Below are 24238 nucleotides of genomic sequence, written 5' to 3'. Positions count from 1 at the left end.
ATTGGCCCGACATGTTTTCTAACGTTAGCAATGTCTATAATTTCTAACTTTTGACGTGCATACATGGAGTTAAGATCCTCTCCATTTATTATTCTCTCCATTTATTCCATTACCAAAATTTTGGTGTATAAATATTTTATTATTGTATCAATTTCTAATTACATGTGCATTTATATCATTTATTTATTTAAAATTATAGTAATGGAGATTGTCATTTTATTTAGAAAATGGAGATGATCTCAACTCGTCAAGTGATCTAAATCAAACAAGTGATCTAAAAATATAGTATATACTATTAGTCATGGAAATTTCAACCCTATTTTAAAATTTAATTGAAAAGGGTAATGTTGTGAGAGACTAATTCCTTCCATGAATTCAACAATTTTTTCTTCCATCATTAATATTGGGACTTAGGCCTTGTTTGGATTAGCTTATTTTAGAGCTTACGAAAAACAGCTTATGCAAATAAATATGTCTTTATGCATTATTTATAAACTTGTTAAAGTAGTTTATGAAAAAACAGTTTATGAAGGTACAATTTTCGTTAATGAGAACTTATAAATTAAAATAAAAACTTATGTATTTGCATACACTCTTTTTCATAAGCTCACAATAAGTTCAATCCAAACGGGACCTTAATGCTCGTGTTTAAAATGTTTCCATAATCAAGAATTATTTTCTTGTCGTTTTCCCTTTTGTTGTTAGTTACTCTAGAAACTAGAATTATTTGACTGAAATTTTGCTTTACAATTTTGGTGATCTAAGCTCGATAAAATGCTAAGCTAGATAATTTTTTATGGTTACCCGGATTTAAACTTGAGATCTCCTCTTTGTGCTCCAAATTTTTATGAAGTATGATTAGCATGAGAAAATAGACTTGTCTGGCATTTTTCATGTGAATATTAATAAAGTGAGACAGCTAATTACAATATTAATTATACAATTTATAGTACGCATGATACTGATGCAGGGTTAAATAATTTATAATAGTGAAAGTTTTTTAGAAGTAACCATGTGATTCTCGATTTGCCAACTGCTATCGAGATCAAATTCATTATTTATGTTTCATTTCCAACCCCCATTATTAATATGCTAAACTACCACATGTATTCATATTGTTCAATTAGTTGATATTAATGTTATAAAATTAGATACGACAGGTGAAGTGTAGCATTCATCAATATTGACCCAAGATCTTACATAAAAAAGTATTGACCAGAGATCAGGATACAATTGGGGAATTTGGAAGTTCAACTTGTGTAAGTTTAAGGGATAAGGAGTTGAAGGTTTTGAGTTTAAACTCGAGCAAATGAATAAATATTAATCTAGCAACTACTTACTAACATTTTTCATAATTTTTTTTTCTGAGGTATGACAACATAACCAATAATATGACATATGTATATTTGTCGGAGGGCCATGGAAGAGAAGTTACTAGGCGTGTTTGGATTAGAGAAAAAGAAACAAATCTTGTGTTTAGGGATTATAAAGTTGACTTGGTAGTTGGATGATATAGAGTTAAAGAGTGTAGCGATTGTGGATTCGATCTTCACTCTTGATAAAAAATGACAATACTAACATTTAATGTTGGTGATGGTTATATGGTGCGCGGTGTGTATTAACTTCTCCTGAGGCAGGAGATGCATAACTATGACGCTGTCTCGGATGCCGTTTGGCATAAACATGTTCCTTTGAAGGTCTCAATTTGTGCGTGGTGTCTTCTCCGCAACCCGTGGCCTACTAAGGATAACTTGATGCATCGTGGCGTTATTTCAATTGATTCTCAATTCGACACATTTTGGATCATTTTACACAATTTGCTTATTCTTCAGGTGACTTTTAACAGCGACGTTCTTTTTTGCAACTTATATGGTTGTGCACTGTTTGGGTGATTTGGAATGAAAGGAATCACAGGCTATTCTCTAATAAAGAAAAATCGATTATGCAGCTAGTGGATAAAGTAAAACTTTGTTCCTTAGGTTGGTTGAAAGCTAATAATGTCTGTTTTCCTTTTGGTTATCATATGTGGTGGCAGCAACCCCTTAATTGTTTGGGTATAGATTGACTGTCACTTTTTCTTGTTTAATCCGGACAATTGTTGTAACTTTGTATAGTTTTCCTATGCACACCTTGTGCTAAGGAGTAGCTATTTTCCCTTGTGGTATTATATCTCATTTTGGCTTGTTAAGAAAAAATGTTGAAATCTATTAAAAACAATGTACTTTTGTTTAAAAAAAAAAAACCCCATTTAAAAAATTTATAAGGTAATAATATCTTATCGTATCAAAGTACATGCATATGTAGGGGGTGTGCAAAAGAATTGGAAGAATTGGTAAAGTACATGCATATGTAGGGGGTGTGCAAAAGAATTGGAAGAATTGGTAAAGTACATGCATATGTAGGGGGTAGAATTGGTGTATCGTCATAGTGTCTAAATGGACCACGAGGGGAGTTAGGGGGACCCCACCAGAGCAACTACACAAGCGAGTGAAACACCACACTTTTACCCAAAATTTTAAGGTAAAGGTTTATGTGTCTTCTCACTTATAAAGAGCCCAACCTCCACTTTTCTATCCGATGTGGGACATATAACTCACACTTGAACACAACAATCTCCCCCTCAAGTGTGAGTTCATCAATTCATCATGCTCACCCCTCAAGTGGAAGCTCTTTCATCCGCACACACGTATAGTTGTACCGTTGTTGCCGCACTCAACGGAACACGCCGCTTGAACACTCTTTGTCAAGAAGACTTTCGACAGAAGGAGATGGTCGAACCCTTCGTCGAACCTCGGCTCTGATACGACTGTTGGGTCACGAGGGGTGTCAGGGGAACTACCCACATCCAGGCAGAGCAACCACACAAGCGAGAGAGACGCCACACTCTTACCTAAAACTTAAGGCAACAGGTTTATGGGTTCTCTCACTTATAAAGAGTTCAACCTCCACTTTTCTATCCGTGTGAGACATATAATTCACACTTGAACACAACAAAACTCACGGAACAAACAACTTTATGTTGTTTTGCAATATAATTAAACTCACGGAACAAATAACTCTTATGTTGTTTGAAAGTGGGTTGCATTTGCATTTTAGGATATATTGTATCATGTTAAAATGACAAGTGATAAGATGAAAGTGGTTCAAGACAGATAAAATATCTATATTGATAAACGGAGGATGGCCTTTAGAATCTATAGTCGGAGATCATGTATTGCTTACAATAACTTCTATATAATTGGTGTTTGCAAAGCAATTAAGACTAGAAAACTTGCTCCTAGATTTATTGTTCATTCCGGATAGTGTTTTGATAGTGCTTTTTTAATCCATAATGAGGATGATTGCATGTTCTCTTTTGAAGGGAACAATTATGCATTATTTGGTTTGACTTATTCAGCCATTTTGCTTTGTGTTGGAGAATCAACCGTATCCAAATTAGTCCCAATATCCATTGCCTATTCAGCAGTTATGCTGACTCACTGCCACGTCCATTATCAGCTCCAATTTCTTCACAAAAAACCACGAGGTCCTCACAACTAGTGGATGTAATTAACCAATGCAAAAGGTTAGAAGCATAAAATGGAAAAGAGTATAGACACTTGTAAAATTATGCTCTCCACGTGTATAATCAATACACTTTACAACATGGTTTCCCCAAAAATCACTGTAGATCCCTAATTTTGCATGTAATTTACGTTTGTTGGCATGTTCATTAGGTTGGTTTTTGTCTGTATTCCCCATTTTAATGCATTCCTAGGTATGCCGCCCTATGTTTGCATGGGTTTGCTATGATTGGCATGTTTTATTTGTTGAATTTTGTCTGTATTGTCCATTAGGTTTGTATAATGCATTCCTAGGTTAGCGGCGCCTATGTTATTTCATGCTGCAAAGTTTTTATGTCAGGTAGCTTTTGTGGTTTGACAAACTTTGGTGGTTTTCCCCCCGAAAATGAATTTTAGGTTAAAATTGAATTTGAATTTCTTCTCTTTCACCTCTGTTTTTTTTTCTATAAATACCTATTCCATTTGTGCTTCATTGTCACAGATTATTGCTTCTGTGCTCTGATTTTGCAACCAACCCACTGAAAAATGAGAAAGGAAAACTCTTTTGATTCATTGTGTGATGTTCTGCCTGGCAGAGAAACTTGGAGGATCAAGGTTCGTGTTGATCGATTGTGGGCTGTGCAGTCCTTTATGAAACCTGACCAGATCAACTCTCTTGAGATGGTTTTGGTTGATGAGAAGGTAAGTGTTGCATTAACCATTTTGTGAGATGTTTAATTTTTCTGTCGCATGGAATTATTAACTGATTTGTGGTGTTTCTGCTGTATTTTTTCTTAAAAGGGGGGAAAGATTCATGCAACCGTTCGCAAGCAACTGGTGTATCTTTTTCAGCCGAAATTGGTCGAGGGTCAGGTGTACAGGATTTCTTTCTTCTCGGTTGCTCCCTGTTCTGGCTTTTACCGTACCACCCTTCATCCATATAAGATAATGTTCCAGATGAGAACTAATGTGTTTGAGTCTCACAGTTCACTGATTGATCCATATGGTCTGTCCTTGACCAAGATTTCTGAAGTATGCGATCACGTTGTTGACTACGACTACTTGGTTGGTATGTATTTATGATTTATGGTGGATGAAGGATTATTTTTGTGTTATTTTTTTCGTCATATATTGTGTTTCTTTGTGTACGAAATCTCTGCTGTGTTACCAGATGTGATGGGTGTGATGACTGGTATATCTGCTGAGAGGGAGTATATTAGGGATGGGAAGGTGACAAAGATGATTGTGATTGAGCTCACTGATGAAAGGTTTGTTTGATCTTTGTTATTTATATAGGTGTGGGTGACGTTGATATGACAAATTCTGTTTTGGCTTGGTTTTGGTTTTTATGTTAATTGATGCAGTGGTAAGTGTGAGTGTGCTCTCTTTGGTGATTATGTGGATCTTCTTCAGCGGTTGATGGGAAAGTCTGTTGGTGGAATGCCAGTTGTGATTCTGCAGTATGCAAAGATTAAGATTTTCAGAGGTTGTTGTTGTGTTTATTCTATTTATTGATCTTTTGATTGTTACCACGTATATTTTGTGGTATTTTTTTTTAGTGTTTTGTTGGTTTTTAAGTGATTAATTCCTTGAGTTTTTTTTGACAGATAAGCCATCTCTCCAAAATGTCATGAGTACAACTAGGCTTTTGCTGAATCCTGACATTAAGGAGGCTGTGGACTTTAAAAATGGGTATATTTTTGTATTCAGTTGTTTTGTGGTGTAATTGAATTTCGAATAGGTGCTTTAATTGGTGTTTTATCTTATGTTTGATGGCAGGATTGCTCTCCATGGGGTTGAATCCAGCGCATCTGTTCCCATCATTGGGCCAAGGGCTAGGCCGTCAATGGAGGAAGATTTCATTAGCCTCTATCCCCGGAAAAAGATATCTGAGTTGCAAGCTACTGATGAGGATGGTGTATTTATTGTTTTTGGTATTATTGATGGGTTTGTTGAAGGTGAGCAGTGGTGGTATCCGGCCTGTCGTTGCCATAGAGGAGTTACCCCTGATTCCGGTGCATACTATTGCAAGGGATGTGTCAAGCATGTGTTCCATATGGTGCCAAGGTTTGTTGATTCTAGCTAATTTGATTGTTTCAACTGTCGTGGTAGCCTAATATTATAATACACTATTGTTTACCCTTTGTTTTTTTTATTGAATTGGTAGGTATAAGCTGAAGGTTCGCGTTAGTGATGAGACCGATCATGCAGTTTTTGTGTTGTTTGACACTGACGTGAACTATCTTATTGGAAAACAATGTTCTGCTGTGGTTTCCTCATCCAAGGTGTGGTTCTGGCTGTTTAATTCTGCATCAGGAAATTGATATATTTGTAGGTTTAAAGAAATCATTTATTTTGTAGGCTGAGATTGCTGGTTCATATCCTCCTGAACTTCTATTAATTAAGGGCACAAAGATGCTGTTCTAGGTTGAGAAGACTTCTACCGTCAGTTCTTTGTTTGATGGCTCATTCAGGGTGAAAAGGGTTTGCAAGGAGTCTGATATCCTAGCTAAGTTCTGTGATGATGGAGATGGCACTACTCCTATTAAGGTCTGGCCTTGATTATTGGAGTTTGGTTGTTTTCATTCATGTATATGCCGAACTTTTTGTTTATTGTGTCCTGGTTTTATGTTGGTTGTAGCGCATGTCTAGGGTGCCTCTTGCTGGTGACTTTGATTCCGAGAAGGATGATGATGCTGATGATTTGTCACCGCAGGTTTATTATATATCATTGCATGAACAGGTCTTTTTATCTTTCATGGTTGCATTAGATTGTATGTTTTGGACTGTCCTCATGATTATATTGTTGTATTGTTCAAAGGATTTTGAGGGGTCTGATTCTGGTGATGCCCAGCTGGGGGATGATGGTGATAATTTGATTGGATCAGCGCCAACTGCCCCAGATAGCAAGGATGGTGAGAGTCCACTGGTAGGCCACTACAGTCGTCTGAACTTGTCCCTCTCAATGGGTCTTTTTATTTGTTAATGTGCATGAATTTGACAATATTTCTTTGTATATAGGATGAACCAAAGGAAGAAGCTGCTGGTTTGGAAAGCCTTGATGACAAAGTTGATTATGTTGTCGATTCCCAGACGGAGGAGTTTGTTTCTGGCCTCATCGTTACCCCATCTCCTGATGTTGCCACTAAACCAAAGAGGTCGTCCCGTGCTAGATCTGTCAAGAGGAACCTGGCAGATGACTTTGATGAGGTTGCTCTTGATGCCCCAAAGAAGAGGTCCAAGTTTGTTGTTCTCGAGGATGATTGAAGACGAGGTTGTTCGTTGTGTTGATGTGTTGGGGTGCTGTTAGCTTTGCCGGACTAGGCGATAAATAATGTAGGATGTTTCCAGTTGTCATCCACAAGTGTCTTTCATGATTAAGTTACTGTATTGTGTAGGAGTTCTTATGTTGTGGTGTAAATTTGCTTAGTTTCAATTTGCTGTTATGTTGTTGTTGCAGTGTCTGCAACCTCGGCTATTTATCCTATTTAGCTCCATCTGCTAAGTCATTGGTACCTTCCTTTAGTGTCTTGATGTTCTGGTGTTGTTTGTAGTTTCCTTGGTTGATTGTTGTTGAACTCTTATGTACTTCAAGTCACCATATATATATATATATATTTGTGTTGGATTAATATTCTTTCCCACTGTATATTTTTATTTTTTTTGCAAGATACTTATGACTTTGTTGATATGAATGTGTTGTATAACAAAGTTAGATGGGTTAATATGCCAATGAGTTTGGGAAATTTTACTAAGTTTATTTAATCCGGTGATTAATGTCGTGGACGTTCTCGATCTATTTTGAACATTTACATGTTAGTAGATTTTTTTTGCAATTGATTTCTGCAGTCTACAGTTTCACATTAGACGACCGATGTAATCCTATTTGCTATTTAATTAAAACGGTAGTGTTGATGCTCATTGTTATATGTATATCAGTGAAAAAAATATACCAAGAGATCCAATTAAATTACTACATATATTAAAAACGTTCTTCGTAAAAAGCACTTAAAGTTCAAAAAGGTTAGAGGTAAAAAAGCATTACATCTATCTACATAAAAAATGTTAGACATATTAAAACCACTTGAAATCCTAGATCTAATTAAATTTTTACTCTCCTTTACCTCTTTTTTATTTATTTATCATTAGATGGTGGGCCATGAAAAGGGTTAGATGTAAAAAAACTACTTTAAAGTTCTATTTCCTTTGACATGCTTTGTTTTTTTTTGAAGAACATTTGACCTGCTTTGTGTTTATTTTTGTTTGAGATTACAATTAAGTTGTGTGGTCCAACAAATTAACGTAGGGATATATATTATTCGCATTTATTGACTATTATTGGGTATTTGCACAATTGGGTTGGGGCCATCACCTTTGGTAAAGTCTAACAGATGCAGCGAGAAAGAGTAACGTGTTGTTAAGCACGGACAATCTCCTTCCAAATGGAGAGGTGTTTATTTTTGGTTTTATGATTCTTAATTTCGGGGTGCTTGCTACCATCTTGGTTCTCTTACTCATGGTAATGAGTTTTAGTCTGATATATCTTTAAATCTTTGTCTTCATACACCTCATTCCCAGGTCAAATTCTTTTTTCATAGATTTTTTTATCTGGCCATGCTCTTAGCATTTTTAGCGGCTCATTGTATGATAAAGATTTAATTTAATTGTTAATTTTTCATTTTATTTGGTTTGGACATTGTATGTAGTTTGAATCTTAAAATTAGATTATTGGGATTGTAGAGGGATGTGTGGTTGTTAAAAATGTTTTTTTGGTATTGTTGGGATTGTAGAGGGACGTGTGGGTGTTGATAATGTTTTTTGGTTGTACAGTGTATGGTAAATGGTTATGGTTAGATTATTGAGATGATGATAGCTGCCTGGTAAGTAGGGTTATGATGTCGTTGTATTTGGTTGATTTTATTTTATTTTAATTTAGTGAAGTTAACTTGAATCTGGAATGTTTCATTATGAAAACATCTTAAACATTGCATTGAGGTATAATATCAAAGTGTATAATTGTAGGAAGAGTCTTTGTGGCGGTGGTGTATTTCCAGCTTCAGCAGGCGTTGACAGGTATACACAGGGCGCACATCCATGATTTATCATTGTGCTTGATGATTTTTTAGTTTTGATTTCTTGCATTTATTGATGTGTAAACATGGCCTTGAGTTGATAATTGATTTTATTGCTGTGTTGATTGTTCAGTTTGGTATCAAAATGTTTGGTTGTGGGAAGTCATTGTTGCAGTGGTAATTTTTCAGCGTATATGAGATTCTACACCTATATTCAGGTCCTACATCAATAATTGATCATTGTCCTTAGTGGTATTGGTGTTTTGTTCTCTTTAATTTATTGGGAGAGTTGCTTTAGGTAGTGTAGGATGGTCTAAGATGCCCCTTATTTCTTCATCTATGTATATAATCCAGCATTCTATAGGATTTGAGATCTCTGTATTTTGAAAAAGTATTTGTGTTGTCATTTTGCCTTAAATTGTTGATTGCTTTATCTCACACGGTTGCTTTTGCATTAATTGGTTTGGGATCCCTTCTATCTGGCTTGCTTTTGCTTTGTAATTGTCAGTCATTTGTCCTTATAATGTCTACCAAGACTGTGATATTCTTTTTAGAGTTATTCTAGGGTCAACCCTCTATAGTTCCAAGTGTTTATTTCTTTTTGTTTATGGAAGGTTCCTAAGCCAGGTTTTTATGTTATAGGTATTTAGTGTTTATAACTTTGTATAATACGGTATACGATATCGGTATTTTTAACATTTATTACATTTTATAACTCTTTTGGTTGCAATGCCTATTTTTTGATAAAAAAACTATTGATGTGTAATGTATAGGGTCATTGGTGTGGTATTTTGGCATCACAGTGTATTGATAAAGGTTTTTGAAATGGACTTAGGTCATGATAGAAAAGATCCTGATCGTTTGTTTTTTATATTGAGATATGAGTGTGTGAGGTTATTCTTATTTTGGAGTATGTCCAATTGTGTAATTGTTGTTACTTGAGCCATAGCTATCTACTTGGTCTATGTCTCTCAATTTTATATTGTATTTTTGAAAACCTTCCTTTTCCCTCCACCAAGAACCTGGCCTTTTCTGCATTGGGTGATTCAACTTATCTATATATAGTCTCTACATATCACGTTGGTATCAAACTTATCTCACTTTACTTGATTGTGCAATTGTTCAATTGTGGGAAATGGGTGATTCTTCCGATGAGAATGTTTTGTCGTATGGGATGAATGAACTCGATCATGTTACGGAGGTAGAAAACATAAAGAAATTTTCTGATTTTTCTTCTTCTAAAATTGAAGGAGTGTCGTTTGTTGTTGCTTGCTACTTAGGTGTCGTGGAAGGGGTTGATATGTGGCGCCGAGATGTTGGTGATCAGGATGATCCAAGGTTATTTGTTGAGGACTGATGTGCTGTTTCCCATTTCATTGGTGTGCATCATTGTTTAGCATTCTTATTGAATTGGTTGATTATTTTATGCAGGTTCAGGCTTAAAATTAGGGCTGGCGGTCTAACAAATGATGTTGTTTTTGTGTTGTACGATGATGTTGTTAAGGAGATTGCCTCTGAAACTTGCAGGATGTTAATCTCCATGGTAGTTTGATTTTTTAATTTAAATTGTATATTTCTATTATACCTCGTGATGCTTTGGCTAGATGTTAAAAGTGGTAATTATTTTTTTCAAAAACAATTTTGGTGTGCACAGTCTGGTGCATCCTCTCTCTATCCTGATGATATGGAGTCTTTGTACGGTGAGCCATTGCTTTTCAAAGTTGGAAAGAAGTTGGCCGATGATTCTGATGAGGCTACAAGTTATGAGGTATTGGGCTTACGCTATGATCCTTCTTTGGTGGGAATGTATATTAGTAAGTACCTTACCGCTAGGGTTGACAAGGTGAGCTATGCGTTGGGTGATGATCATTGTACCAGTGTTTTGTATTCAGAAAATTTATGCATAAGCTACGAGATTTTAGATGACCGTGTTTTTTTTTATTTGTTAGGAACCACTCATTGAATTAGCTGCTGATGATTCTCAGGTTATTCAAAAAGATGTTGAGAAAGATCCTAAGGACAGTGTTCCAGCTGATGCTTGCCATGAAGCCATTTCGGAGTCTAACACTCTTAATAATAAGCGGAAGTACATTGACTTGTGCAATGACCTTGAAGTTGTTCAGTCAACTGTTGTTTCCAAGGCTGCAATGCTTACCAAGACCTATATTATTATGGAGTAGTTATGTAGTTTTTATGTTGGCATTTTGTCATCGGTCTTTGTTTGTATTCGGAGTGGTAGTGTCTTCATTCCAGTGTCTGTGTATTGTGATGAAGTTGTGTAATGATGTGTAACCTGTCCTTTCATTTGAATGTGTCTTTGTCTGTTTGTATGAGTGTTTCTCTTATTAATAAACACATGTTTTGTTAATTTATTTGTTTTCCACCATTGCTATTTACTGGAATGTTTTTGTGATTAAAATTTGTCTGGGCTCACAGTGTAAAGGGAAACAACCCTTACATATTGTGTATTCCCTGAGTTATGACCATATAAAACCTCTCTTTGGTGATGCAGAATTTATTTTACATCTTTGGCATATTATTTGATTTTTTTTGTAGAGGTTACTGTACAGGCGTGCGGTAGCCTTGCTTATTTATTATAAGCGTGTGATTGAGATATGTCCAACTTCTCAATTTAAACTTATTTTCTGAAGCACTTCTAAACATAAAGCTTGGTTAATTGTCAAAATATATTCACCTTCAGGTGTAATACTTATCCAAATTTTTTTCTTTTATGTAGATAAATTTTTTTTTCAGATTTTAGTACAATTTGTTTTTACGCATTTCAAAAAATAAAAATAATTGAATGCTCATTGTTATTATGAGCTTCAATGCCTCATTTATTCGGTTGAATGCTTGATCCTAAAAAGATTGTTTTAATGCACGGACGCACGGGTAAGTTTACCTTTTGTCCTTTTGTGATGGTGTCCTTTTTTTGCGGTGGTGATTGGTGGTGTCATTCAGTCTATAGGGAATTTTTTAAATTTTAATGTTACTCGAAAGTAATTGGTGCACGAACTTATCCAAAAAATCTATAACTTTTATGAAATTTATAACTTCAAAAAAAATTTAGTAACTAACTTAAAAATTATACCTTATGTAATTGATAAATGTGATGAATCTAATTTATATATATTTGTATATTTCAGGTAATTTTACCCGTGTGTCCAGACAAATAGTCTATATAAAATGTGATGAATCTAATTTACAAAAGTTTAGCTATGAATATCTAATTTTTTTTTTAGAGATTGTCCCTGAAAATTTAGAATAATTTTGTGTTTATCACTTTCATAGTATATAGTTGATAGACGACAAGTTAGATATGTCAATGTAGCATATCGTAGGCACCATAGATCATAAGAGTATGGGTCACATCTAATATGTTCTACCTCATTATGTATATAAATGAATGTTTGTTTCAATTTTCTCTAAGAAAATTACATCTCTATGTAATTATTTATTATGACTGTGATATTTGTTTCATGTTCTCTTTGTAGCCGTCGTGGTCAATTTTGTCTAATTATGTATCCTAATTTTGTGCACTTTGTTCTTTTTATGAGTTGATTTTTTGGATTGGTCACATGTCGTTAATTATTAGGCTCTTCACAAGATTATGTGTAATTGGTTGTGGTTGATGGTATCATTTGTTCATGCTGCTTTATATTTTTTAGGAATTAGGGTGAGGCTACAAGATTTCAAAATGAATTTTGGTTGACTGTGTTCTCTCCAAATATGTTAATGTACAGCAAGTATGGGTCAATTCCATGATTGAATACTCATTGTTATTATGGAACTTCAATGCGTCCTATCCTTTATTAGGTTGGATGCCCGGTCCTAATTGAATTATACTGTGTGGTGGTGATTGGTGGTGTCATTCAGCCTATTGCGAATTTTTTAGATTTTAATTGTTACTCGAAAGTAATTGGTGCACGAACTTATCCAAAAAATTTATAGCTTTCATAAAATTTATAACTTTCTAAAAAAATTAATAACTAACGTAAGAATTATACCTTTTGTAATTGATAAATGTGATGAATCTGATTTATATGTTTATGTACATTCGAGATCATTTTACCCGTGTGTCCGGGCAAATGGTCTATAAAAAATGTGATGAATGTAATTTACAAAAGATTAACTATGAATATCTATTTTTTTTAGACATTGTCCCTAAAAATTTAGAATAATTTTGTGTTTATCACTTTCATGGTAAATAGTTGATAGAAGACAAGTGAGATATGTCAATGTAGCATATCCTGGCAGCATAGATTATAAAAGTATGGGTCACATATTGCTTGGATTGGTCACATGCCGTTAATTATTAGGCCCTTCACAACATTATGTGTAATTGGTTGTGGTTGATGGTACCATTTGTTCATGCTGCTTTATATTTTTTAGGAATTAGGGTGAGGCTACAAGATTTCAAAATGAATTTTGGTTGACTGTGTTCTCTCCAAATATGTCAATGTACAGCAAGTATGGGTCAATTCCACAATTGAATACTCATTGTTATTATGGAACTTCAATGCGTCCTATCCTTTATTAGGTTGGATGCCCGATCCTAATTTAATTATACTGTGTGGTGGTGATTGGTGGTGTCATTCAGCCTATTGCAAATTTTTTAGATGTTAATTGTTACTCGAAAGTAATTGGTGCACGAACTTATCCAAAAAATTTATAGCTTTCATAACATTTATAACTTTCTAAAAAAATTAATTATACCTTTTGTAATTGATAAATGTGATGAATCTGATTTTTATGTTTGTGTATATTCGAGGTCATTTTACCCGTGTGTCCGGGTAAATGGTCTATAAAAAATGTGATGAATCTAATTTACAAAAGATTAACTATGAATATCTAATTTTTTTTTTTTAGAGATTGTCCCTAGAAATTTAGAATAATTTTGTGTTTATCACTTTCATAGTAAATAGTTGATAGAAGACAAGTGAGATATGTCAATGTAGCATATCCTGGCAGCATAGATGATAAAAGTATGGGTCACATCTAATATGATCTACCACATTATTTACATAAAGGAATGTTTGTTTCAATTTTCTCTAAGCAAGTTACACCTATATGTGATTATTTATTATGACTATGATGTATGTTACATGTTCTCTTTGTACCCGTCGTGGTTCATTTTTTCTAATTATGTATCCCAATTTTGTGCACTTTGTTATTTTTTAGTTGATTTTTTGGATTTGTCGCATGTGAAAAATATTAGGCCCTTCACACGACTATGTGTAATTGGTTGTGGTTGATGTTATCATTTGTTCATGCTGCTTTATCTTTTTTAGGAATTAGGTTGAGGTTACAAGATTTCAAAATGAATTTGGTTTACTGTGTTCTCCCCAACTGTGTCAATGTACAGTATATTGAGGTCTTATGTGTAATTGGTTGTAGTTGATGTTATCATTTGTTCATGCTGCTTTATCTTTTTTAGGAATTAGGTTGAGGCTATAAGATTTCAAAATGAATTTGGTTTACTGTGTTCTCTCCAAATATGTTAATGTACAGTATGTTGAGGTCAATTCCATAAGATAATGTACTTGTGCAATTGATCGCCGATTGTCAGTTAATGGATCCATAATTCATCTTTGGTTTGCATTCCATTTAATGCTTACTCCCCATGATTCATAGATGTCTAAATGGAGGATGTATCTGCTCACCCACTCCCCATGAAAACCGGACACTGCTTTGTTAACCTCCAAATGGCAATATTTGGTTTAATTGTTCAGTTTCTGAGTTGGAAAAAGTTTTATTTGTTAGTTGACAATCAATGGTCCCACGTCAATCTAAGATGACATTTCATTCCACTGCCACTCTTTGAGGTTCAATACTCTTTGTTCTTTGACTAGGATAGGTGTACAAAATATATTTTCTTTTGGATATTTGCTCTACCACCTACACTGTTTGGTTGGCTGCATGATATCAGGCCAAGGACTCAATTTCACTACACCCTACATCTCTACATGCCTCTCCAAACTTTGCATAAATGCGGACCTTAAAATTTCCCTTTTTGAGTTGTGAAAAATGTAGGATTATTTTTATTTTTTAAAATCTGACGCACAAGGGCATGTGTTGTAATACATTCTTTCTTTTTCAGTACATTCTTTCTTTTTAACTTAATGTGTCTATATATATATATAGAGAAGTATCCTCTATATAAATGTCCTTGCCTTACTACCTTAAAAGTTCATTACTTATTTCAAAGTTACAAGTTTTGAAATATTAAAGGACTTATTGCTTTCAAAAGCTTTGTTCAGAATGAATTATCCTGTTAGGAGTGTTCTTTCACTGAAACCAAATAGGAAGGATTGGTCCATCACCCTCAGGGTCTTGAGGTTGTGGACTGTTGAGAGTTGTATGGTGCCTGGGAAGGTTGGTTGCATTGAGATGATTTTGCTTGACCGACATGTAATGATCATTATGAGGTGTTGTTTGAGTTTGTAATGTATTTGACGTTTGGGATGTTTGTTTGTTTGATTTCTATTATTACATATGATTTTATTAGATTCTGTGTTATAGTAAAATTTACTATGTTTGCAGGGGGAAAATTTTTTAGCATCTGTTCCAACTCAGGCTGTTGATCATTTTATCAATGTTTTGGCTGAGGAGTTTGTGTATCTGTTCGCCTTCTTTCATGTTGTTCCTGACACAGCTTTGTTGAAGGTAACCTATAACAAGCATAGGATTGTTCTTCACCCAAGTTCATATGTGAGAAAGACAGATGGGCTTATGTTTCATGGGGATGGTCTTTCACTTCTTCCATCCAACGTTTTGGCAAAACCAACTCTAGGTGTTGGTTACTTGGTTGGTAAGCATTGTAATCTTTCTCTGGTGTGAAATATTCATATGATGGATTTATGAGATTTCTGTTTTTTTCGTTCGTGATAGATGTTATTGGACTGTTAACTGCTATTTGTTATGAAACCGCTGAGGATTCAACTGGATGCATGACCACCACTTTGAAGATTGTGCTTGCTGACATTAGGTTTTATTTTGCATATGTTTGTTTAAATATTTGGAGTGTTATTGTTTTAGATGTTGTTCATGGTGTTGGTTTTTTTTTTATCTTCAGGGGTAAGTTCGAGTGTATATTGTATGGAGAATATGTTGGGAAGTTTCAAGAGTTGGTCACTCAATCATCGGCTGGTCTCCCTGTAGTTGTGCTGCAGTTTGTAAAGATTAACAGGGAAAAAGGTTTTTTTTGTAATGTTTATTTTACTTATTGACGTGATCATATTTTGGTACCATTTGTCGATATATTGATTTAGCGGACATGTGATGTTTATGTCATAGGCATTGCTGTGGTTGAATCTGTGAGGGATGTCACTAGGCTATTACTGAACCCTCAAATAGGAGAGGTTATGCAGTTTAGGATTGGGTATGTTTTGATTTGAGATTTGAATTCCCAAATGTATGGTGTGGTCAGTGGACTTTGTTGTTGATGCATTTGTTTGTGATTTGTAGACTTCTTCAATCTGATGCTAGAGGTCCTTTGTTTGAGGCTAATGCTAATCACAGTCCAGTTATTCCGGACAGTTCTCTGTTTAGACGCATGTATGCGGTTAAGACTGTTCGTGAGCTGATACGTTCATACGAGAGTGGTATGTTTGTTGTGTATGGAAAAGTTGCCCGAGGGCTTCACTCTGATGCTTGGTGGTATCCCATGTGTGGCTGTAACAAAGTTTTGACTCCTGTGAATGGTGCATATTTCTGCAATAACTGCAATGTGGGGGGTTTCAAAGTTGTGTCCAAGTATGAATTATTCCCTTTGGAATTTTCTCATTTTTTGTTGTATTTCATACTGGATTTTATATTTTTACATTCATGTTTTGCATTTTTCACAGGTGCTGGATCAAGATATCAGTGGTTGATCATACTGGATCAGCTGTGTTTGGTTTTTTTGATGATTTGCTGCATGGAATCAGTTCAAGGAATTACAACGTTTTGGTGAGTAGTTCACTTATGTTGTTCATTAAGACTTTGAAATTCTTGGAAACCTCCATTTGGTAGTTGTTTGTGTGCAGAGTTTTGCTATAAAATTAACTTATTAATATTCTATTTCGTTGAATGCATCAGGGGCGTGATACTGCATCCAGTTTCTTGGGAATGGAACAACTTAGGGGCAGAAATTTTCTCTTCATTATTAAGAAGATTCGTGGTCTTCCAGTTATGTCTGATGATGCTCTTGAGGTTGTCCGGATTACTGATGATCCTGTTTTGATCAGTGCTTACCGGGCTGATGGTAGGAACTATACTCCTGAGAAGGTATTTTGTTTGTGTCAACTGATCTGCGTGTGCTATTGATATTTTTACATTTATGCAGCATGCTATAGATGATATATTTAACTATATTTTGTTTGTTTCCAGTGTATATTCAAGCCGTCTTTTTTATCGATCATTCCTTCATCTCTTGGCAAGGTGAATGATGTGAGGGCTGAGTATCGCCGTGATGCTGATGGAAAGCTTATATGGAAAGATTCAGGAAAGGCTCCTCGCCGTGCTCCGGAAACGTTTGGCGGATCGTCTTATATAGTCGATGAAGCTGGTTGCATTCGCTCTAGGGGTGATTCTGTTTCCAATGCTATTGTTTTGGATTCTGAGGATTCTGGTGGAGGTCAATCTGTTGGCAAGGGTAACTCCCTTTCTTATTGTGTAGATTCTAAGTTGGCAAAGTCCGTTGACGTTGTTCATTTTGATCCTGTTGTTCCGGATCAAGGTTCTAATATGACTGGCAATTTGGAGGAAGTGGAGGATCCTTTGGATTTGCGCCTTGGTCCTATGTCTGAAGGTCCCTCGGCTGTTAGTCTTACTGAGTCTGATATGTGGGTGAATTGTGAAGCCAAAAGGGATTTCCTGACACTGTGCCGTGGATCCGAAGATGAAGCATTATCTTTTAGCTCAAAGAAGAGTAGAATCTGATGCGTCTGCAGGGATTCATCGTCTTAATATCTATGTTTATTGGTTGCTTTGTGCCTAGGTCTTATTAGTTTATGTTAGTTTTCTAGAGCTTAATGCTTTGCATAGGCTTTGGTTTGTTGTAATAACTAGCAATCTGTTCTATTATGATTTTAAGCTCTTTGTTTGTCTGAGATTTATGTTAGTCTCCCTTTTTTTTTGGGCAGTGTTTAGTTGGTTCCATGCCATTCCAGGTGCTATGTATTGGTATTTGTTTGATAGGTTTGTTAATGTATAACTCTGTTGAATGCACTATTATAATCCTATGACTTATTGATAATGTCTTAAGTGAATCATTATTTGGCATAATCTTATAACTTATTTAGTGTTTATTTTTATAAGGCAGTTTGTATGGATCATGATTAAATGGAATGTTTTTGAATTGAATTGGTTGGAAATAATGTAATCTTGAGATGTGCAATCACAATGAATATGTTTTTTTTGTCATGCATGGCATCATTGTATTCACATCAGCTCTTCCTGAAATCGTAAACTGTGTTTCCTTTTTCATCAAGTATTGGATTTGGTTGATCCACATGTTTTCTTTATCGACCAAAAAAATTTAAGGACCAAAACTTAAGGAACAATTTTTTTTTAGAGATTGTCCCTTAATACTTTCTACTCACAGTTTATGAATATCTTTACAAAGGTTTTTCTATGTCGACTTTATGGTGATATTGTGTACTCCAGTGCTACCTTTTTATGTCTGCATGCTTGCTTACCTATGTGTAAGGCCGTGTCATGGCCATCTCATAAAATTGTGCAAGGTTTTACTTATATGTCAAGTAAATAACTATCTTTTCAGTCGCTTTTTAGCCACTACTTCCTAAAAGAGTCAGGTTTTTAATTGGATTATAGGCTGTGTAGACTTTTATTCTAAAAGGATTTGAATTTATTTACCTATTTCGTACTGTGTAGGGCTGCGTCAGATACTTTAAAAGGTGTTGTGGTGGGCATCGAGCTATAACACCTTTGGTTTTTCTTATGGTTTTGTTTTTTGCTTGGAAGTTACATGTGTTTTAGTTTGTATTTGTCTTTTACGTGGTAGCTTCACTAGAGGTCACCAAGGTGTTTTAATTTCTTGCCACTTGGTTATGTAAAGCAAATGTGTGCAGGTTTTTGGTGCATTTTACTCACATTTTGAAATCCTTTATAAAGCAACGTGGATGTCATACTCTTACCATTGATATCACATAAATTTCATTCCGTGTCTTTCCTTTGTGTAAACCTCATCTTATTCTTATCTCCTATTTACTGTTTTATAAAATTCACCTCTTATATTACTCCATGGATGTTGTGGACGATGTAACTACTGCTTCTATGGCAAGGCAGAGGAGGTTTGAGCGCATGCAGAAGCTTAAGAGAAAGAGGGACAGACTTGGCAGCGTTCGACCTGTTCTCAGACGTGGCTGTAAGTATTTAGTGTTGAAATTCCAAAATCTATCAGGTATTTGTTTTTGAGTTTTTGCATATGTTTTGATTGGTGTTTGATTATTTTCCAGTGTATAGATATAATTCAGACTTACCATCTTCTTCCAACTTGAATTTGAGTATATTGCAGCATCCAGATCTACGTATTGAATTTTGTTCTTTGTTGTATTCAAATTTTATTTTATAATTGCATAGATACAAGGTTCATTATGCTTTCGCATCAGTTGTTCCATTGTGATCAATCAAACTTAAATCAACTATTGAAATGAAGTTGGATGCCACATTGTTTGTTTTTTGAATAGGTGATTCTGACATCTTATTTGGAGATACGGTTTCTGTGGCTGTCAATCCCGTTGAGTTGTTGAATTCTACGCTGTTCAGGGATGGTGAGCTTGAAGGTGAACAATTTTCCATTTATTGTTTAGTTAATTAGGCTAATATTTCACGGTGTTGATCATGTTTCAATGTTTTAATTTTTTGATTTTTTTTCCACACCTGGATGTTAATAGGTGTTGCTTATTTGTTAGTTTGATTGTTAAGATGCTAAGTTTGTTCTTTTTCCTGTGTTAGAATATCTTGATATTGGCGATAGGACTACAGTGTGTCAAAAATGCCTAGCCTTGGTGTGGTATGGTGAGAGAGCTCGGAAAGATATTGTGACGACTACGCCGGATATTTCTCTTTGTTGCATGAAAGGAAATATAACGCTTCCTTACATGATTGAGCCGCCACCTCTCATTAGAGGTTTGTTCGATGGATTGGATCCAAGAAGTGGTCATTTTCTAAGCAATGTAAGATCATATAACAATATGTTTGCTTTTACATCTTTGGGGGGTAGAATTGATACTGGAAGAAATGATGGCCATGGTCCGCCGAAGTTTGTTATATCAGGGCAAAATTATCACAGGATTGGAAGCTTGGTACCAGACGAAGGTTAAACACCTAAATTTGCTCAATTATATATTTATGACACTGAAAACGAGCTTGATAATCGTCTCTCACATTTTAGGTATTTTTATTGTGAATTTATTATGAATTCTGCTTTAATTATTTTATATTTTCTTTGTCCATGATTGGTTTTTATTTTTATTATCAATTCTGCTTTAATTTATTGTGAATTTTTTTTTCAGTGCACGTGCTTAATTCGTTTTTAAAATTTGTTTATGATGTGTTTTAATATATACAGCTCACATTCAACTGGAAATTCGTTTGACGCCTCTTTGGTTCAAGATTTGATGAATGTTATGGATGATCGTAACAAATTGGTTAAGAGTTTCAGAATGGTTCGTGATTTTCGTGAAGCTAATGTTGGTGTTCCCGTCAAGCTACGTTTATTTAGGAATTGAAACTCTGATTCACGCATATATAATGTTCCTGAGATCAGCGAGGTTGCCGCTTTAATCGTGGGAGATTTTGATGATTCCGAAGATGGTAGAGATATTATCGTCAGGGAGACAGATGGGTCTTTGCGACGTATACACGAGACGCATTCGAAATATATTCCATTGCAATATCCTTTATTGTTTCCTTTGGGGGAGGACCAATATGAGGAGAATATTGAACTTAACCGTCGTACTACCACACGTTCTGTGAAGAAACGTGTGCGTGTTTCATTGCGTGAATTTGTGGCTTTTCGTTTGCAGGAGCGTGGTGTTGAGAATTCTGTTATTTTTCAAGGGAGAAGACTTTTTCAACAATTTGTTGTTGATCTCTATTCCATGGTTGAGAATCAGAGATTATCTTATGTTAGAAACAATCAAGGCCAAATTCGTTCTGGATTTTTAACCGGTATAGAGGAGGCTGTTAGTCGTGGTGATATTGATGCATCGTCTGTTGGTTCCAGGGTTGTTTTGCCGGCTTCATTTACCGGGGGTCGAAGATATATGTTCAATAATTGTCAGGATGCAATGGCCATATGTAAAAAACATGGATATCCTGATTTGTTTTTGACATTCACTTGCAATCCTAATTGGGTTGAGATCCGTCGTCATTTGTCGAGGAGTTCTAACCAATCATCATATAGACCAGACATATGTTGCAGAGTTTTCCAGATTAAGCTCCAAGAGATGATGAATGATTTTAAGAAAGGTTTATTTTTTGGAAGAGTAATCGCAAGTAAGTTGATTTAATCTTTTGCTTATTCGTTGAATTATCTATTTCTCTTTACATTTTATTTGTTGTGTTGTTATTGAAATATGTTTTTTTTTAGATGTTTACACAATTGAATTCCAAAAACGTGGTTTGCCACATGCACATATTTTATTATGGCTTGATCCTCGGGATAAACTTAACTCTCCGGAGTCTATTAATTCTGTTATTTGTGCTGAGCTTCCTGATGAAAGATTATACCCAGAATTGTATGCAACTGTGTCAAAGTTTATGATTCATGGACCCTGTGGTTTTTCTAGACCAAACTCACCTTGCATGAAAGATCGCCATTGTTCAAAGTTTTATCCAAAGAAGTTTGTTCGTAGGACTACGTTTGACGAGGGTGGATATCCAGTGTATAGACGCAGAGATACTGGGATTACTACTGTGAAAAATGACATTGAGTTGGATAATCGAAGTGTTGTTCCTTATAATCCAAAGTTGATTATGAAGTATCAGGCGCACATTAACCTGGAGTATTGCAACAAATCAAACTCTATCAAGTATTTGTTTAAGTATATAACCAAGGGTGTTGATAGGGTTGTTGGAACAAAATGTGTTTAACAATAAACCTTAAAGAGTTTTGATGATAACAAGGTATTAAAAATTGTAAATTGGATTAGCTAATATTTGTTCAAGTGTACAGGACCATAAGTATAAAGTTACATCATCATTGGTTCTGAATGAGCAAATAAAGAGCTATGGAAACAACAAAAATTTGAAGCTTGGACGCTCCTGAAGGCAACTTGCTCCTGAAGAAAAAGCGCTCCTGAAGTCAAGTTGCTCCTGAAGAAAAAGCGCTCCTGAAGTCAAGCTGCTCCTGAAGAAATAGCGCTCCTGAAGTAAGCTGCTCCTGAAGAATAGTGCTCCTGAAGACAAGAGGTCCAGAAGTCACATCATCAGAAGCTGCATCATCAGAAGCTGCAGAAGTCATCTCATCAGAAGCTGCATCATCAGAAGCTGCATCATCAGAAGCTGCCTCATCAGAAGTCATTTCACCAGAAGCTGAATATCAACTGGATTTGCAAAGAATCAAGAATTGAAGAATCATCAATGCAAAAGCTGTCTATTGGATTCGAAATCACAAACAAAGGATTAGTGGAGCTTGCAACGGTCATTTCAAAGGTGTTTGAAGGTGTGTGTTTGCAATTTGGACGAAAGCGTTGACATTGTACTTTGTACGAATTGTACAACCACGTTCTCCACTACTCTGTTTTGTGTCTGCACTTCAAGACAAGAAAACAGCTCCAGAATACGGTCTCGCCTGCATAGATGTTCCTTTGGATAAGGAATGGATTTCAAATTTGTTCTTCATAGGACAACAACCAAATCAGGCAAAAGATCATTGGTGAAAGATCAAGCTTCAACAACGACTCTTTGGTGTGCTGGCAATTTCACAACGTCTCTTTCACACCTCTATATAAAGGAGTGAAGACCTAGAGATTTGGTAATGCAAGAACGCTGAACGAAAGACTCACAAGATTTTCACAAGTACCAAACCTCTGCTGAAATTGTTCTGCATTCACTTAGAATTTCTGTGTCTCAAAGTCATATCTTAGAAATTCTTAAGTCCATTGAGTCTGTATCTGATTTGTATTGCGAGCACCTCTGATTGTATATCAAGTGTTCAACCTTAAACAATTTTCTGTGTAATTTTGTTTAGTTAGGAAGTCTCTTGCAGTTGTGCTTGAGCAGGAAGTCTCTTGATTGTGTTCTTGAGCAAAGGAAGTCTCTTGCTTGTGTGCTTGAGCATTGGAAGTCTCTTGCTTGTGTGCTTGAGCATTGGAAGTCTCTTGCTTGTGTGCTTGAGCATTTGTAATCAGATATTACTCATAGTGAAATCTCCTTGGAAGTGCAAGGGGGACTGGACTACTTCCGGATTGTGGAAGGAACCAGTATAATTGCTTTGTGTCATTCTTCTTCTCTCTCTCTGTTTTATTCCGCTGCATTTAGATTCTGATCATCACTTCAGAAGCTGTCTCACTTAGCTTCTGATCAGTGTATTCAGTTGTTTAGAGAAACGAAGAATTTTTCAAAACACAATTCAACCCCCCTTCTTGTGTTTTTTCTCACCTTCAATTGGTATCTAGAGCCTTGGTCTGTTGTGTATCACTTAACCGTGCAACAGTCAAAGATCTGAGAAAAACATGACTACTCCTCCTCCTGATGGTGATACTAGCTATAAAAATGTCTCACATGATTATAGTGATAGTAAGAAAACCAGTGTTGGAAAAGTTCCAAAGTTCAATGGAGATGCTGAAGAGTTCTCTTGGTGGAAGACCAATTTTTACAGTTACATCATGAGCCTAGATGAAGAATTGTGGGATATTCTGGAAGACGGCGTTGGTGGTTTAGTCCTTGATGAAGAAGGAGCTGCTGTGGATAGAAAGAAACATACTCCAGAACTGAGGAAACTTTACAAGAAGCATCATATTATCAGAGGAGCTCTTGTCACTGCCATACCCAAAGCAGAATACATGAAGATGAGTGACAAATCAACTGCTAAAGCTATGTTTGCTTCTCTCTGTTCAAATTATGAAGGGAGCAAGAAGGTCAAAGAAGCAAAGGCTCTCCTGCTTGTACATCAGTATGAGTTATTCAAAATGAAGGATGATGAAACTATTGAGGAGATGTACTCAAGGTTTCAAACCTTAGTTTCTGGTCTACAGATTCTAAAGAAGAGCTATGTTGCTTCTGATCATGTAAGCAAGATTCTCAGAAGCTTACCTGCCAGATGGAGACCGAAGGTGACTGCCATTGAGGAAGCTAAAGATTTAAACACTTTAAGTGTCGAAGATCTTGTTAGTTCTCTCAAAGTTCATGAGTTAAGTCTTAATGAACATGAGTCTACTAAGAAGAGTAAATCAATAGCTCTTCCATCCAAAGGCAAGTCATCAAAAGCTCTCAAAGTGGTTGAATCTGAAGAGGAAGAACAGTCAAGTTCAGATTCTGAACCAGATGCTGCAGAAATGGCCATGCTCTCAAACAGACTTCAATATCTGGCCAAGAAGAACAGAAAGTTTCTCTCCAGAAGGGGTAACTCCAGAAGCTCAAGGAAAGAAGATCAGAAGGGATGCTTCAACTGTA

General features: G+C 35.6%; 2 protein-coding genes and 1 pseudogene across 2 annotated transcripts; all 3 read left to right on the top strand.

The window, feature by feature from the left end:
• The first annotated feature begins 4062 nt into the window (after nt 1–4062).
• LOC146916333 (replication protein A 70 kDa DNA-binding subunit E-like) lies at nt 4063–6809 on the top strand. Its single transcript, XM_085721601.1, has 11 exons — nt 4063–4244; nt 4344–4611; nt 4714–4810; nt 4907–5028; nt 5150–5234; nt 5322–5609; nt 5710–5827; nt 5970–6092; nt 6184–6258; nt 6364–6471; nt 6564–6809. The coding sequence occupies exons 1-11, from the start codon at nt 4089–4091 to the stop codon at nt 6807–6809; spliced, it is 1686 nt and encodes a 561-aa protein (XP_085577727.1). The 5' UTR covers nt 4063–4088.
• Nucleotides 6810–9749: 2940 nt separating this feature from the next.
• Nucleotides 9750–10794, top strand: LOC146916332 (uncharacterized). Its single transcript, XM_085721600.1, has 4 exons — nt 9750–9952; nt 10046–10157; nt 10269–10457; nt 10564–10794. Exons 1-4 carry the CDS (start codon nt 9750–9752, stop codon nt 10792–10794), a joined length of 735 nt encoding a protein of 244 aa, XP_085577726.1.
• A 4081-nt stretch (nt 10795–14875) lies between these two features.
• LOC146916331 (uncharacterized) overlaps nt 14876–24238 on the top strand; it is a 41555-nt pseudogene continuing 32192 nt past the window's right edge.

This window comes from Medicago sativa, chromosome 6 (assembly GCF_051527215.1).
Source record: "Medicago sativa cultivar Bolivia chromosome 6, Bolivia_mono, whole genome shotgun sequence".
Taxonomy (NCBI): domain Eukaryota; kingdom Viridiplantae; phylum Streptophyta; class Magnoliopsida; order Fabales; family Fabaceae; genus Medicago; species Medicago sativa.
Note: the sequence above shows the minus strand (reverse complement) of the source record. Positions and strands in the feature narration are given on the sequence as shown.

Coding starts and splice junctions, on each gene's coding strand:
- LOC146916332 (XM_085721600.1), top strand. CDS start 9,750: ATGGGTGATTCTTCCGATGAGAATGTTTTGTCGTATGGGATGAATGAA. Junction 10,158..10,268: donor GCAGGATGTTAATCTCCATG/GTAGTTTGATTT, acceptor TGGTGTGCACAG/TCTGGTGCATCCTCTCTCTA. Junction 10,458..10,563: donor TTACCGCTAGGGTTGACAAG/GTGAGCTATGCG, acceptor TTTATTTGTTAG/GAACCACTCATTGAATTAGC.
- LOC146916333 (XM_085721601.1), top strand. CDS start 4,089: ATGAGAAAGGAAAACTCTTTTGATTCATTGTGTGATGTTCTGCCTGGC. Junction 4,811..4,906: donor ATTGAGCTCACTGATGAAAG/GTTTGTTTGATC, acceptor TAATTGATGCAG/TGGTAAGTGTGAGTGTGCTC. Junction 5,610..5,709: donor GTGTTCCATATGGTGCCAAG/GTTTGTTGATTC, acceptor TTGAATTGGTAG/GTATAAGCTGAAGGTTCGCG.